The sequence below is a fragment of the Plectropomus leopardus genome, chromosome 3, assembly GCF_008729295.1.
Source record: "Plectropomus leopardus isolate mb chromosome 3, YSFRI_Pleo_2.0, whole genome shotgun sequence".
NCBI lineage: Eukaryota > Metazoa > Chordata > Actinopteri > Perciformes > Serranidae > Plectropomus > Plectropomus leopardus.
The window spans coordinates 15,109,183-15,126,230 of NC_056465.1; the positions used below are offsets into that span (position 1 = coordinate 15,109,183).

At 39.4% G+C, this 17,048-nt stretch overlaps 1 protein-coding gene across 4 annotated transcripts; it reads left to right on the forward strand.

Annotated features, from left to right (window-relative positions):
- The first annotated feature begins 490 nt into the window (after window positions 1-490).
- On the forward strand, window positions 491-15,911 carry tdrd5 (tudor domain containing 5). 4 transcript variants are annotated; one of them, XM_042483693.1, is made up of 18 exons: window positions 492-606; window positions 1,870-2,113; window positions 2,277-2,488; window positions 3,929-4,235; window positions 4,595-4,764; window positions 5,067-5,150; window positions 5,315-5,371; window positions 6,957-7,119; window positions 7,295-7,347; window positions 7,632-7,846; window positions 8,913-9,122; window positions 9,254-9,320; window positions 9,571-9,771; window positions 10,882-11,016; window positions 12,581-12,646; window positions 12,947-13,132; window positions 13,259-13,439; window positions 15,723-15,911. In XM_042483693.1, exons 2-18 carry the CDS (start codon window positions 1,870-1,872, stop codon window positions 15,788-15,790), a joined length of 2,619 nt encoding a protein of 872 aa, XP_042339627.1. In that variant the 5' UTR covers window positions 492-606; the 3' UTR covers window positions 15,791-15,911. The 4 variants fall into 4 exon arrangements, with proteins under 4 accessions (XP_042339630.1, XP_042339627.1, XP_042339629.1 ...); XM_042483695.1 differs by having other exon boundaries at window positions 4,661-4,764; XM_042483694.1 differs by lacking the exon at window positions 492-606 and adding an exon at window positions 919-985.
- Window positions 15,912-17,048: the final 1,137 nt, after the last annotated feature.

Sequence of the window (17,048 nt, forward strand, 5' to 3'; positions counted from 1 at the left end):
TTTTTCACTTCTCTTTACAAACAGCAGAGGGCGCTGCCGTCTCTTCAGTGGAGTCAGAGCTTGGAAATAGTTGAAAGTGGTTTTAAAGTGTTTTCATCCCGTTGTACAGCCTTTATTTTAAGTCCTGAAAATATGGAAACCATATTTTTAGCCGTATTGTCCATTTTATATACACAATTCTGCTGTGCTTATCAGAATAATCCAGAGTTCACGTGAACGAGTTTCGTGCTCGTTTATTTTTTTCCTAACATCGTCAGCGTTGCTTTTGCAATAAACGATCTGTGTTCGCGGTGTCACGGTAACTGCAAGACACTGTGCAAGCTTATTAGCGAGTGACTGAATGAAACGGTCGTTTTTACTTATTGCAAGCTACACATGAGCAGAAGTTTTGGTTGCATATAAGGTACTTGTTGACAACAAAGCTCATTTTTTGTTGCCTTTTTTTTTTTTTTTTTTTTTTAAAAACCCCCATAAACCTTACTTGAGCTGCTTGTTACTCAACAACGTGCACGGAGGGCGGCGTGGTAGCAACAGGTGTGGAGAGTGTGGAGGAAACAAAGGTCCACATATCGTGGGAGGATGCTGCAAAGATTTTTATGACTTAAGGTAACATTGCATCCACAATACTCTTGGATCAATTTTAGCAAGACAGGACTGTTTTGACCGTGTTAAGTTATGAATGAATTTATTTCGGATTGCAGCTGCGGTTAAACGTTGGCTGCGGGAGGTTTTCTGCTCTGAATGGCGGATGCTAACGTTTACGTTTGCTAATTCAACAGTTGCGTCGTGTGTCTGTGCAGCGCAAAGGTAGTTTCACTAGCTAATGTTACTCGTGTTTATGGTGTAGGTGTGTTATCTTACGATTTTTTTTTTTTTTTACCTTTAATGGCAGTTTTAAGTATGCTTGCTACTTTACAAGCATGCGGTAACAATTAAAGATGGCCCAGTGAGGTTTGATCATCTCAGCATTTGCAGCTTTTTAAAGGTGAATACAAGTGCCAAATTTGACTACGTGCTTTTGTGGTTTAAAAAATCTTATTCAAGATATTTAAGGTGCAAGATTACAGAATTCGTCGGTTTATTTTTACTATTGTGGAGTCTGCATTTCTCCTCCTTGTAGTTTCAGCCACCTGTTTGGGGTTAAGGATGTATTTAGGGACTGTTGGTCATTTATGGGGGGGTGATATTACAGGGGAGGCCCCTCAAATAACCTTTTAAGCCCTGTGGAGGGACTTATTTTTAAGGCACTGAGGAGAGGGACATTCAACTTTAAATTGTTGTGTTTTGTATTTATTTTAAATACTCTGAGTCACAGAACCCATAAGTTGGGTTTGAAGGCATGTTTTCTTTAAAAATAACACAATTTATCATAGCAAGAAACTGTATGCACAATATTTTTGTGTGGCAATTTTTGATCAATAGCATAGATTTTAATTATAAATTGTCAATAACACAAATACAAACTAAACTTTTGATAGCTCACAACAGTGTTAGAATCTATTGCTTTTTCAGACTGCTCGATACAATTTGCTGCAATAACTTAACTTAAGTGAGATAAACAGACTGAAAAATGCATGTTAACATAAGTTTAACTTTGGGGAAATATTTTGCAGCTGAAAAGGGTAATATATCGCAGTATCTGAAATGGCAATATTCAGTGTATTACAACATGATTGCAAAGGCATTAATGTTGTTTTTTGAGTTAACTGTTGTAATACTGTTGCATCATAGGGTCTGAGGTGACTCCCACCCATACTTCATATTGAAAAAAACAAAAGTCACACCCCAGTCACCCCCTTACTCTATTCAATAAAGTACAGTCTCTGACAGTATGTTTTGTACCATTTCTCCTCTTGCTATGTTCTCCAGATGTCAGCAGGCAAGATGAACCAGCAAGATGCTTTGGAGAAGATAAAGAAGGAAATTCGTTCCTTGCTCATTTCATCTAAACTGGGCCTGGACCCTGATCAGCTCAGGCGAGACTATGTTGCCACGATGGGCCATCCCCTGCCCCTGAAACAACTGGGCTTCAGACACATCATGGATATGGTGAAAGAGATGCCTGACGTGGTGTCAGTTAACTTCAGGCCCGATGGCAGCATATATTTAAAGGGTAGGGTCCTTGTTTTCATTTGAACATGTATTTGTCTCAATCTAGCATTGATGTAAAATAAACCAAAGCACAGCAGTATTTAATGCATAACACCTCTCAGACATCTGTCTGTCAAAATCCTTTTACACATCATGCTCTCACCTATGTATGTCTGCCATTGCAGCTGTTAGTGACGATAGCACCCGAAACATTGAGGAGCTAGTGGCTAAGCAGCGCATATCTAAAACTGACAAGAAGTTCAGGAGTGGAGGTGTCAGCTACTTCTCACCCCGCAACCGTTACCTGCCTCCACCTGTTAACCTTCCCAGAAGAGGTCGGGCTCCTCCAGCTGTCCCTGCCCAGCTGAGGGCACAGCTCCGCATACTGCTCTCACAGGTATGACGTGAAGGAACCCTGGGAAGTTTTGCTTTTAGCCTCATGATGTCAAAACTGTTTACTTGAGTTTTGCAGTGCGCTATTCAAACAGGAACTACTAAATCAGAGACTGTGGTCACATGGACACAAATGACCTATTTCTGAGGTTTCTCCTGGTTGTGATCATATTCAGGATATGGTGTTTACATATGCACAGAGAAATTAGGTTATTTACATTCCGCATGTACACCCCAGTTTCTTTTCTTTTTTTTTTAAGTTTCTTTTTTAGAGTACTTCAACTTGCATATTCAGGTTTCTCATAATTAGAATATAGTGTTTACATGCTCAAACGCATAAATAGAAAACTCCAAGCACTGAATGCACTGAGAGAAGAAGAGTCGACTCTTCTATTTGTTTTAACAAAATCATGTAGCTCCATTACTCGGGGTTCCCACAATCATGGAAAACCTGGAAGAGTCATGACATTTTGCAGTCTCATTTCCAGGCTTGGAAAAGTATTGGAAAATGTAAAAAAAAAAAAACAAAAAACATTGAAAGTTTTGGAAATGTCATGGAATTTCTTCCAGTAATCTTCCAGTGATAACCTCCCAAGTAATGAAACATAAAAGAAAATTCATTTTCTTAAAGTTAGCTGTTGACAGAACTTATAATATATTAATATGTATGGACTTAAGGGTGCTTGATAAATTGTTTAATTCATCAAAGGACGTGTGATGTCAAATAAGGCAAATTAACTCAAACAACTCATTTGCTGCTTGATACAAATGAAAAATTTGCAGAGCCTTCCCCTTTAACCCTTTAAACCCTGAGCAAATCAGCTTGATTTCCTTCAAAACACTTAGAGAAGGCAATGAGCAACCTGAGAAGAAATAACTTAAAAATAAGCAAGAAATTAGTAAAAAAAAAAAAAAAAATCCAAGAAAATTACCTGAAAATTTGCGCAAAAAAAGTAAAAGGAGAGGAATGTAAAAAACAAAAGAGAAATTGACTTTTTAAAAAATGCTTATGAATAAATATAACTCTGTGAGATATTTTTCAATATGTAATTATGATTATAAATATACTGTAGTTTTCCAGACATTTTCCCTATCTTATGATTAAATTATTTTTCAAATTGAAAAGTTCCAAGTTCTTCATTGACTTTTCCCCCCATGTTTCCGAAAGAAATCAAATCACTTTGCTAGGGATTCGAAAGTTAAAATACTTGTGAAAGGTGTCTGACAACAAAAGTGAAGTTGTGATGTGGTGTAGCTGCACTGTAACCAGGCTGGGAAGTGCCAGAGACGCAATTAAGCATATGCTTTTCCAACATGAAAATTTGTATTATGGGTCCTTGAAAAGTCATGAAAGAGTTTTGAATTTTGTCCATAAATAGGTGTGAGAACCCTAAACTTGCAAAATGTTGTCTTGTTTCAAGTAACCACGTGGCCACTCTTCCAGGGTCCACTCAGGTTGTCTGACCTGGAGTCCAGCTTCCTGCGCTGCTTTGGCTACCCGCTGCGTGTCCACAGCTACGGCTTCTACTCCACTGGAGAGATGCTGGAGGGAGTGGCAGACCTGATCATTATCCAGCAGAGCAGGCTGGGCTCAGTCCTGAGCCTGAGGGATCGGATGCTGCCCAGGCAGCTGCTCAGACCGTTAAGCTCACAGAGGAGGACTGGGCCGATAAAGTCAGACTTGCCTAAAACTGACAAATCAGCCTCCAAAGGGGCAGAAACCGGAGCTGTGACACCAACAATACCTCCAGGTGATGCATTTAAACATTTTAAACAGCTTGCTTGAATTTGTCTAGCAACTTCTATCTCCCACGTTCTGTCTCTCCCTCCATGTATTAACGCTGCCTGATAGGGAAAGTGGGGAAAGGGTTGAAGATAATTAGAATTGTTGAAATTTGTCCAGGAAAATGTGAGAGAACTCAGTTTTAAATAACTACTTACTCCACCCATGTTGCAAGTACTGGCCAAATGTTGATGGGGTTATTACATCAGTCATGACAAACTAACACACTGTTCAAAGTGTGCAGGGGCGCCGTGTGTTTTGTAATATTGTTGTTATCTTTAGCACTAGTCTGAATTTTCTAAATTTTGTGGTTTACCTTGACTGAAGTTCCAGTGACACAGACTTCTCAAAACCAGCCCACTACTGAGACTTCCTTGCACCCTGTTCACAAAGAGACAATGGCTGTCAGTAACAGGCCACATGTGGTTGAGAGGAAGCAGGAAGAGGACCCAGAGCCCTGCCAGGATGGTCGGCTCTTTGAGAATCGTGTCCTTAAGGTAAGAAAACATAGTTCCTGCATCTTGTTTTTTAGAGCAAGACATAAGAATGTGAAATGGGGGGAAACAAGACCATGCCTGGCTATTTAAAGACACATCATCCAGTACTCTATCCAGTGTTAAGTGTAAGAAAATTTTGTGTTGCAGCTACAACTGAAAGGATTTTTGTGGCACATTAAGATGCCATGGCAGAAATACATCAAATACTGCCATATCACTGCATGACATCATCAAGAAATGTGAGAGGAATGATTTTGTATACAGTTATTTGTAGTAAGCTTTCTGCTGAAATTGTACTTCAGCTGCAGGAGGAGCTTCGCCAGAGAATTTTGGAGAATGGAGTCGCTGGCGTCATTAGTCAGGAGCTGAAGGACAAGCTACAAACGGTCAGACTTCCTGCCAGTTTAAGCAAACACCTTCTGTCAGTAGTGACCACAACACTCTAATAAGCTTTGCGTTCATGGCAAGAATTATTTTTGGTACAGAAGGAAACCAAGACATATGGTGACAGGTCTTGTAAAGAAATGTATGTGTTCATGGCTCTCTACAGGTTGTGTGTCAGAGCAGTGGAGGATTATCAGTGCATGATCTACCTGCTGAATACAAGGTAAAAAGTCATGCAGTTCTTCTGTTCACCTTCACGCTGTAACTTGAGAGTTTAAGGTGCTGTTGCATCTGTAGTTTGGTTTATGAGGTCTGTACCAAGGCTAAGTAATGATACATTGTTGCATTTAAATTCTGGTCTGGACTTGGGATGGGTACCCGATATTAAATGGGCCCCGGGGCAGAATTATTAAAGGCTGCAATATTGATAAGCTCCAACATGAACAGTTATGCTGTCTGTATCGCAGAAATAAAGAAAATGTATTTCTTGTTTATTTAGGTTATATAAATGTTATCTTGTACAGTTCTTATCTCACCATCTCCATTTCCACTTTGCAGTAAGATTAAGACATTCTTCTGTGATGCATTATCACTATCCAATCTTGAGGAGAGCTCTGATTGTCGGAGCATGGCAGCATGTGCGAGGGGCGGGGTGGGGTCAGCACTGCCACTCTGTCTGACACACACACACACACACATACACAGGAGCCCTGCTGTCAGTTACAATGTTCCAAATTCTGGTTATACTTTACAAGAGTTTGTGCCGACACAAAAGTGCAACAACTCTTTTGCATGTAAGGAGGGAAACATGAGCAAGCTTTCAAAACATCTAGCAAAAGTGCATCACATACAGGAGGAGAAATGCACCGTTATCGACCCTCTAGCTTGATTTCCTTTCTCCTTAAAACCCAGGATAACAACCATTAATGTACCGGATCTGTAAGAAGGTTTTGAAAAGTCTTGGAATTTTGTTGTGTGTAATGAAATTGTTACAGTAATTTTGCATGGATAATCTTCCATGTAATGTGACATGGCGGCAAATTTTATTTCCATAGCTGTTGACGAAACGTAGCTCTTGTTTGCGTCGATGTTAACCATTGCATACTTTTCTTCATTTTCTCCCAGGGTACCTTCTCTCCCTTGATGTATGACAGTTAGAAGAAATTGTGTTTGAACAGGTTGAATCTGATAAGTTTTAAAAACACTGGGCAAGTGGAGCAACAATTTAAAAAATATATATTATTATGGGTCCTTGAAGCGTCATGGAAAAGTTTTGAAAGTTTGTCCATGAAAATGTGTGGAAACCCTGGATCAGGGACAGATTTCACAATCAGCAGTTAGATTTTGTAGTAGTTAAGCTTTTGAAAATTTGCTAAAATCTCCTATCTGCTTTCATAAAATTCTATGGCTGGGTCGTTTACACCACAAACAAACTGCACCAGAGGCTGCTGGGAAGTAGAGCGAGACCCACCTTTTCAGGCAGTCTCGGTTCAGTTATTTGGTTCACACACTGGTTTGATCGACGGCTTTCAAACCAGCCAAAAGGAACCACACTAACCAAGCTAACAGACCTGAGTTTGTTTTAACCGAACCAAAGAGGTCAGTTGTGAACGCATCCTTAAGAAATTGGTCATGGGGCTGGGAGCTTAAGAACTTGCAATTTTGAGAATTAAAATTCAGTAATTTAAGAACCAGCGAAATATAAGTACTGGCTTCAATGTGTTGGTTTTGTATGTTAAACAAGTTCAGTGCTATGCTGTTTTACACTTCTGTTTATAATGAATGATGTGTTTGGTTTTGTTCTTCAGAGGCTGTTTGGTGAGGATATTCCGTTGCTGCAGAGTGGCTTCGTCAGTGTCACTGAACTGGTCAGTGCCATGAGTGACATCTTCCATTTGAAACCTGTAGTGGGTGACAATGGGCAACACTGGATAGTCATGGACATACAGGACAGTGACGGTATACAATCAGGTGTGTTAAGATAAAAGTCATGTAAATCACTGATTAATGTATGTGTTGTGTTTATGGAGTCTGCACTTTTCTAATCAATGACCTATTATAATAAACGGTAAAACGGTGTTGTCTGAGATAACCACTCTTGTGGAACGCTGGCTTTCAGCTAAGTGTTTAATGTTTTTTTCTGCAGATGATGAGAATGAAAAGCTGGAGACCGGTAGCAATTCCAAGACCCAGGAAACGGTTAGACGACACATTTTTCATCATATTGCTAATCAGAGCGTCACATGGTGTGAAGCCAGTGGTACTCACGATTGTTTTTTCACTGCACTTAACAAGCAGGTGTCACTATCTGTGTAAAACGTCAGTTTTGTCCATAAATGCAGGTTTCACAACTCTGAAAACTGTTGTTGTTTGTATCCCAGCTGGTTCTCTTTAACAGAGCTGCAGAATAATACTAAATATGTAATATACCTGCTGTGTGCCATTCACCACTCTCACTTTGCTTTTCATGTGTCCTCCTGTAGATGTCTCAGACGTACCTTTCCATTCAGATGCATTGCTCCCCTGCAGTACCCTTGGATGCCTTGCAGAGCCAACGTGTCAAACCACCAACACGCCATGGTGCTCGAGAGCTGATAGAGGTCCTAGTGGAGCACATGGAGACGCCCGGACATTTCTACATCCGCTTCAGCGAGAGTGAGGAGGCCCGGGCTATGGAGGACATGATGATTGAGATGAGGTGGTGGACATGTTAGAGGCAGCTCAATGTGCTGCCACTTCTTGTAGCTACTGCAATAATAGGGTTCCCCTTTTGAATTGCACGTTAATTAGTAATACAGTTCATAATGTTTCTCAATATGTACCATTTCATCATGCCCGGCACGCTCTCACTTTGTCAAACCATATTGCTTTAGCTGATGGGAATTTAACCCTTTGAAACCTGAAGCGACATCACTTTTCTAGTGCTCCTCTCGCTTTTCACAAGAATTTAAACCTTTGAACCCTGACCTAATTGGTTTGATTTCTTTCAAAATCATGGAAAAAAAAGGCAATGAGCAACTTGGTAAGAAATGTTCCATGAAGTGCAAGAAATGAGAAAATCGTTTAAAAAGAAACCTAAAGAAAAAGGTCCAGGAAAAAAAATACTATAAATTATGTGCAGAATTATTATACATCTGAAGCACTTTCTCCAGGTCATTTCCTTTTCTTAATTTAAATTTCGTTTTTTTTGGTGTCAGGGGGTGTTTGTTTTATTGTTTTTAAACTGATTTTTTAGGTAATTGTAATTTTTACTAGTTTCTCGCCAATTTTTAGGGCAGTTTTCTTTTGCTGCTCAATTTTTGCCTTCACATGTTTTTGAAGAAAATCAAGCCAATATGCTCAGGTTTCAAAAGGTTAAAAAAATCTATATTTTTTCTAAAAATGGGGTTCATCATTGCATTTATCAAAATAAATAGTCATTTAGCTTGACCAACACAAGTTAAGAAAAATAGAACTTTTTATTGTGTACATCTTTGAAATGTTATCCCCCAAATTAAGTTCCTCTTGACGCATTTCACAGTATTTTTTAGACGTTACCAAACACTCAGCCTTGTTATTCAGTCTTTAGTGCAACAAGAAGTTAAAACAGAGTTTTTAACTAGAAATAAAACTGCTATAATAGAAATAAGCTGTGCTGTAAAACATCAAAATTTAATCAGTACTGTCTCAACATAAACATTTACATATCAAGCTTCCTGGTGATTCTCTATGAGCAATGACATCCTGTCTCTCATTTTTTCCCACTCTTTCTCTGTCGCCTCCAGACGATGTTACACCTGTCCTGAGGTGTCGGAGCAGTATTGCCTGCCTAAGCAATTTCTACGACGAGGTCAAGTCTGTTGCGTGTCACCCAAAGGAATGTGGTTCTACCGGGTGGTCATCCATCAGATCATCAGCCCCACTCAGGTGGAGGTATATTACATCGACTTTGGAGATATGACCGTGGTACAGAGCGCCAACCTCAAGTTCCTAAAGTAGGGGCATTTAAAAAAAGAAAACCAAAAAAACAGTTAAACAATCCATCTAGTACCACCATTACTGCTGCTAACCTGATCAGTGTGTGAGTTTTTGCTGTGCTCTCTGCTGTTCATCTCTGTTTTATCAGGTCATGTTACTCAGCTCTTCCAGCACAAGCTGTTCCATCATCACTTGCTGGAATCAAACCCACCAATGTGAGTCTGATAGCATATGTGCTCATATATTTAGTGTGAGCTCTCCTGCAAAGGCCTCAACTAACTTCTTGTTAGTACGACAAGTGCCTGTCTATATCTAACACCGATATTATAGTAGTGCTGCAGACAGTATTTCATGTTCCTTCATGAAATCACCCTGCATTGTACTGAGACTGATCGTACTATGATATATTGGCCTTTGACTTGAAAGAGATGTATGAGCGAGAGTGTTGTGGTTTGCCTCTTGCAGGGCAGCTGGACTGCTGAGGCCAAGGCTTCTTTCCAGAAGCTATGCTCCGACCGCACCCTGGTGGGTGCTTTGGATTGTTACGCTGGAGATGTGCTTCAGCTCTACCTGTGTGACACACACACTGATATTGATATCTACATTCACACTGTCCTGCTGAGCCAGGGCCACGGGGAAGCTTGCAGCCCTGCAGCCAGTGCAGCAGTAAGACGCACACGCACACTCTCACACTCTCTGACTCTCAGGGTGCGTTCAGAATCGCATACTATTTCTTTTCACTTTCAGTAGGTATTGCAGCTGCCCTTACATAGTATGCACTGTTGCATGAAATATGAACACAATCGGGACATACTACTTCTTCATAAAAAACCTCTTGCTCATATATCTGTTACCATGGAGATCAAACACCATTCACAGAGTTTGTCAGAGCAGAGAGATTAACCTGAAGAGCTCTGCTGTTGTTACTTTGCATTGTATGTAGTTTAACCCTTAAGTTATAATGCATACTAAATCTATTTTGCTATAATAAATAGTATGCTAGTGTGGGTATTGGTACATGCAGACAAACTTATTTATATCATGGCAGTGATGAATACCAGTTTTTGATTGGTCTTCAGGTGTCTTTGAAAGTAAATTAAAGATAAACCAGCAAACCAAACTAGGATCAATCTGTGTGGTTGAGAGTTAAAGGAGCAGTGTTTAGGATTTAGTGACATCTAGTGGCAAAGATTGCAGATTGCATCCAGCTGAAACTTCTCCCATGTGCCACATGTGAACTCTCAAACAGGATTCCTTCATTGTTCATTGTTCAGGAGATTTTTAACAGGAGCCAAATTATCCACAGAGGTCTCTTCCTTTCCAAAACAGACAGATAAGGTGATTTAAACTGGGAGAAAACATGATAAAACCAGTCTTCTTTTACGAATGAGTATTTCTCTGATGCTGTTTGGCTTGTCGCAGAGGAGCTGCTAACTGCAATGACTCTTATTTTTAGGTGACGGTACACCAAAGTAAACAAAATAATGATTTTATATTACATTTCTCACATATTCCCCCAAATCTTATACATTTGAACTTTTACCCACTGTGCTAAAAACAGTGTATTGGATATGTGCCTGGAAGTTATAATAGTTGCTATCATTAATATTTTTGATTTAGGTTAGGTATGAGTTCATTTCTAACTATGATAACAGACATTTTTTACATGGCCATGGTAAAAGTATTAAAAAACTGCTTATTTATATTGATACATGTACTTGATCTGTACACCTGCTTATAAATAACCTGTATTGTGTACTTCCTGTGTACTCTCAGCTGTGTGTCAAGTCCTGTCCAGTGAGTCTCTACCTGGGGGAGGGAATGGTTGACCTGCCAGAAGTAGAGGAGGTGGCCATTTTATCCCCAAAGCAAGCCAGCATACGTGAACGGTCCATGTCAGCTTCACCGAAGGTACTTTAGACACACACACAATTTTTGAGGTTGCAGTACAGCCAAACAAAACAATCATCTCAGTAGTTGGTTACTTCAATATTTCTAGTGGATTTGCAGCTTTATGTCTCAATTGTTTCCTATCTAAGAGTGCACTCTTTTTGTCTTTTCTTTCCCTCCCCGCCCTCACTCACTTCCTCTTTCTCACTCAATCTTTTAATGTTGGTGTAAAGCTTTTATTCTCCACTGTTCATAGCTGTTATCTTACCAGCCATACTGTCACTGCTGCAGGCTCTCTGCAGCACCACACAACCTCAGCACACACTGACGCGCGCACACACATTGTGAGTGTACACACTCACATCAAACACACACACACATCCTCTTGGCAAAGGGGGAGGGTTCCAATCCAGTGCTTCTTAATGTATAGGCACACAGTTTGGAAGGTCACAGCTTGTTGTTGGACAATAAATAAGATGACACCCAATCAGTGGGCTGTTTAATGGATATTGGATTACAAGATTGTGTCACTCTTATGTTAATGAGTGGATGGTTGTTAAACCAAGCATAGAGGAAAGGAGATTTCACAGTGTCTGTAATAAAAAATGTTATTTTAGAAGCATGGACGCAACTACACTGAACAACAGTGGCACAACAATGACATGATAAAAGAAACTGAACTCAAAACAGTTTTTGAAATCTGGGTGTATGCTGTATTTAGTCTATATAAACATAAAGACAGCAAGCAGATAGTCCAGCTTAAATCAGTGGTTCTTTCCCTGCTGTCTTATGTACACGTTTTAGAGATAGTTGAAAGATAGTTATGTCATTAATGTGCTTCTAGCTCGATTGAAATTGTATCCCAGCTGGCAAATGGGAAACTTAAAGCTAACTTGAGGCATGCTGTGTATGAAATATGTGTCCAGCTGATGAATTTTTATGCCCCTGAGCAAATTTAAACAGCGTTTCATCAGCCTGTGCTGCTTGTGCTCTTCAACATTATTCAGAACATTTTCTCTCTGCATCCCAACATTTTAACATGCTGCTCTGAATAATTACTTTGATGTGAATGTGAGCCGTTACTCAAACATCACCTGCTAAATCTGACAGATCCTCAAGGCGCAACTCTTGTATTGCTGATCTTTACGATTTATAGAGTAAATAAAGGTTTAAGAAGTAGCTTCATTGACAAATGTGACCTTTTCTTGAAGGTTAAAGCTTTATTTAATTTAAATTTAAATATATTTATCTCAATAATATTCCCCTCTGATGGTAATGGAGGCAGCTATTTGAAGAAACCCTGTAGTCATTAGAACAATGTCTGAGTTTACATGGTCATAATCTGTTTCAGTAAATAAACTTCAATATAGGCTAAGGTAAAATACCTTGTAATTGTTATGAAATGCCACCAGCTAAAATCCTTTACAATATGCCATATTAACAAATGTGCGATGTAAATTGCAATTGCTGTAGTACATGTTGGATTATGAATCAACATCCAGAAAGTACAACCAAAGATTTGTACAGTTAGATTTGTCATTGAGATATGAATCTGTAGAAAACAGGAAGTTTCTTGGTGTCTCAGGTTGAAGACATAGAGCAGCCTGCCCTGGAGTATATTGAGGAAAATGAGGTCAGCTCCTTTATCCAGGTACGACCACCTCGATTTCATGTCAATGTACATTAATAGTTTATGCCTACAGTAGATGAGCATTTATGTAATTGGAGCCTTATCAATGTTTATCTGGACTTAACTTTGGAATACAGCTCCAGTTTTGGCTGATTCACTCTGCTTTTCCATTTCCATCACCTAATTTAAATAAAGGATAGATGTAGTAAAATGGTTGATAGCCAGTAGTGCTATTTGTCTGTATGTGTGAAGAGATTTTCTGTTTTGCCAAAAAGTGTTGACAGACAAAACTAAAATCTTCTTTGTTGCTGTCTTGTTCAGGGAATGGACGCCAACCCGTTCAATGCTCTCCTAAAGGATCAAACCATCAGCTTCAGTGAATTGGACTGGGACTCAACCAACAAATCACCTCCTACCAGCTCTTCCTGTCCGACCTCCAGTCCTCTGGCCCCTCCAGATCTGATCCAGATCCAAACAACCCCAACACACTGTAAAGCTGATCTTAAAGTGAGAAGATATCATTATTGTTTGGTTTTATGGAGGAGAAATCACCCTTTATGGTTTTCATAAAGCACTTAAAAAGTGATAGTTGTCTTTTTTTTGTCTATTAAAGAAACTTTACTTTGTTCTCAGACTCTGAGCATGATTCCACCAACTGCATCCAGAATTCAGACCAGCTCCTGCTGCCTGACACCAGAAGAGGAGCAGCACCGGTCCAGACTCGCTGCCCCCTCTTTGGTCAAGCCACCTCCGATCCTGAGAACCTTGAGCCTCCGCACCTCTGACCTGGGCCAAATCCATGACTGCTCTCAGGGTACACACACACACACACGCACACACACACACTGAGTTACTTCTTGAGAGCTTGCATGATCTACACATAAGTCACAACCAAAAGAATTTAGTCTGCTAAAAACTTGAGATTCAAAGTGAGTAACTGCAACAGATTTGTGTAAATAAACACTTAACCTCTTCATTGGAGAGTGATGACACACTTTGACTTAGTGTTAAGTTGTTTCAGCAAATGTGTTTTTCTCACGAGAATTTGTTGTTGAATAGCAACAACATTGTTCTTATCATTCTTGCTCGTTATAAACAAATCAGACCATAGATTGAAATAGGAAACTCTAACGGGTTATTTTAGATTTTTAGTCATCGCATTGAGCTTTATTTGTAAGAGAAGTATCATTTCCGTCAATTCGTAGAAAGGTAATGTGGTGTCGTAAAAGTCCTTATGTACATACAAAGGCTTTTTACCCTCGCTTGCGCACACACTCTCATTTTCTAATAGGATTACAGTGACCTTCATTAACCTGCACATGCACACAGAGAGACAGAGAAGCCTTCAATGAAATTAGACTGTGTCCATGGTTGCAGAGAGGACGTATTGATTTCCATCCTGCTGCTTGCAGTGGTGGATGTACCTGCACTGAGAACCTGACACGGATTCAATTAGACCTGTTACCAGAGCTATTTGACCCAACAAGCTGCTTTCATTGCATTGCATTTGTCCTGATATCGATACAGTGCTGCTCCACCATGCCTCTGCTCACACAGTGTTAATGAAAAAAGCAAAACAAAGTGGGTCAAGGCAGATTTATCCACAAATCGCTTTTGTGAACTGTAGCGTTTCAAAGTGCTTTACACAGCTGCACAAATACAGATAAAACACAAGATAGAAACAAGAATAAGTACATGACAGATTAGAAGATATGATGTTTGAGTGTGTGTCTGTATCTGCTGACGATTAATACTCTTCCCCTTTATACTTCCTTCTCATTTTAGTTTTTGTTTTCCAGCATGCCCTTAGACTTGTATGCTGGCTTTCCTCAGAAACCTGACATTGCAGAAATATGACTCGAAAAAAAATTACGCAATGCCTCACAAAAGCAAAGCTGGCACTTCGTCCCTTGTCGTGATTCTCTTGAATCTTCTCATACAGCTTTGTTGTTATTTGTTACTAAAGAGTCAGTACTCAGCCTGTTCAGCTGCTCCTAGGAGAAAACACAGTGTGGAATCTCAGAGTATGAACAAACCTGGAAGTGACCATTTTAAAGTTGTTGTTTTTTTTCAAAATTATAGAAAAATCTTGGAAGCCTTAAGAGCAGCCTAATACAGCAGATCTTGCTTTTGATCACCTCCAGTAGTTGGAGTTCTTCCTTTGCTATTTTAATGATCGAATGTACTCAGATTGTGCTTGGAACAGGTGTGGGTGCAGATGAGCACACCTCTGACCACTTATCACAGTGGGAGTGTTGTGAGTCTCGCCCAATGCGGTTTTACAGGCCTGGGAAACTAATGGCATTGGTAAAATTCTTGATGGTTTTGGAAAAGTCTTGGAATTTTGTTGTGTGTAATGGAACTGTTACATTAATCCTTTGTGGAAAATCTTCCTCACTGTAACAGCATATATATTTTCTCTTGCAGTTAAGGTAGCTTTAATGTGTGCCGATGTGTGATGTTTTGTTTATAATCAAGTACCTTTCTTTATTTTCTCCTGCGTTCATCTCTCCCTTCATGTATGGGGGCTAGCTAGAATTATGTCTGAATCATCAGTTTAAATAAGATAAAAAATAATGTTGTGACAGTCTAATATAACATCTAGGGTAATGAATTTCAAAGTTGTGGTACCTAATAGTACTTTTAAATTGCACTGCATTTTTTAGATGGAGCAATCTTTGTGTTATACATTGTGAACAGTCATGGACATTTTGTCATGGGTGTTAACATAGGATAAGTGGTTATGGATAATAGATGAATGAATAATGAATACAACAGCACTGCAGATGAGGTTAATAGCTCAACAGCCACTTATTTACAACTGACTTATCAGATTGTGATTTTTTTCTCTCTGGCATTTTCTGTCTTCCTGCCTGTAACGAGGACGTAACGTGCTGTGAGTCACAGTTGAGCTGACAGTGCTCTCAGTCACCAGTGAGGTGATCACTGCTAAAAGCTACTCATGTGTTTAATGACTGTGGTGATTTAGTATTGTGAGTTCACTTTCAAGTAAAGATGTCTTTATACATGTAGTGAACACCCTTAACAGTAGTAGTTGTGTCTCATGTTGATATTATGTGTTTATTCTGTTGCCCAGCGCTACCAGTTTCCCCACTCCACCTGCGAAACTCTGGCATGCTGTTTCCTCTGTTTGGGGCCAGGTAGGTCTCCACCGCATCCATCCACCAATCCAGTGGCCTGAATGAGTCAAAATCCAAAGGAAGGAACATTCCCTAATAACTTCTACTTCTAATAAAATATCACAACACTTCCAGTTTTGGAATAATTTCCCCTTAAGCACTTGACTTATTTACTGACTTGGTGAAAGTGCTAAAAGCATTTTAATAAGAAGTGAATATTAATCTAGTATCGATTAGTTAAATTGTATGTTAGGCTCTGTTTGATAGTTTGATATCGATGTGATTGTAGCACTTTCTTAACAGTTGATGGCTGCTCTTTCTTAAATTTTGATAATTAATGCTTTTTGTTTTAAAAACCTTTTTATGTTGTGTGAAGTGCCATCAAAATGTCTGCGATTTGTTAAATGGTTAAATTCCCTTAAACATACTAGTATTGTTGTTCTGGACGGGTTAAAACATTTTCGAAATACTGTTAAAATGAAAATTACAGAAAGTCATGACAAATGTAATTTTATTTTGAAAAAATAAATCTTATTTAGTAGAATATTTTAGTATTTTGCTTGTGTCATATGAGTCTTGGTAGTAGGTTATAGTAGTGGATGGTTCTTGTTTTTTTCCTTTGCATCAGTGGATCTTAGGGCTGAACAGAATATCATTTTCAAAGCCTCTATTGAGGTTTTCAAATGAAGCTTTGAATGTCTTTATGATGTTGTTAGCCAGGTTAGTTTTGTGATTTCAGTGTTGTTGGTTGAGTAATGCTGCAGCTGTAGTGCTTCTCCTTCTCTCTGGTTCTACTTACCTCTTCAGGACAATGTCAGTGTAACTTTCAGACAGTGAATCTATACTTTGCCTCATCCTGCTGAGTCACTCAAACTTCTCTTGTTTATTCAAATCAGTTTTCCTGCATTTGACTTGCGTGACTCGACTGCATGCGAACAGCGACGCTTTAAAAACGTGTCTCAGAGGGAGTATGAGCGAGAGAGACAAGATCAGTGCACAGGAACAATGAATAAAACAAAACAACAAGGAGATCATCTCTGAAGTCAGTGGTGCTCGTTGCTGTGAGTCAAGGTGCTTTACTGAACTGAGCTGAAAGTTGTGGAGCTAAAATGTGTTTGTTATATTTAGCTGAGCCACCCACACAACCCAGTATAGCTCCTCACTTTGCCACTAAAAAACAAAAAGTTAATTTAATGTATCGTCTATAACTTATGGAGCTATAGCTTATAACTTGAACAGTTAAAGCAGAATGTGGAGATTAGTCTGCATCCTGCTGGGCTTCC

Bases quoted from the DNA above. Each gene is read 5' to 3' on its own strand.
- tdrd5 (XM_042483693.1), top strand. From the start codon at position 1,870: ATGTCAGCAGGCAAGATGAACCAGCAAGATGCTTTGGAGAAGATAAAG. The intron at 11,017-12,580 runs GTACTTTAGACA...TTGGTGTCTCAG, and splicing joins CCATGTCAGCTTCACCGAAG to GTTGAAGACATAGAGCAGCC. The intron at 13,440-15,722 runs GTACACACACAC...TCTGTTGCCCAG, and splicing joins AATCCATGACTGCTCTCAGG to CGCTACCAGTTTCCCCACTC.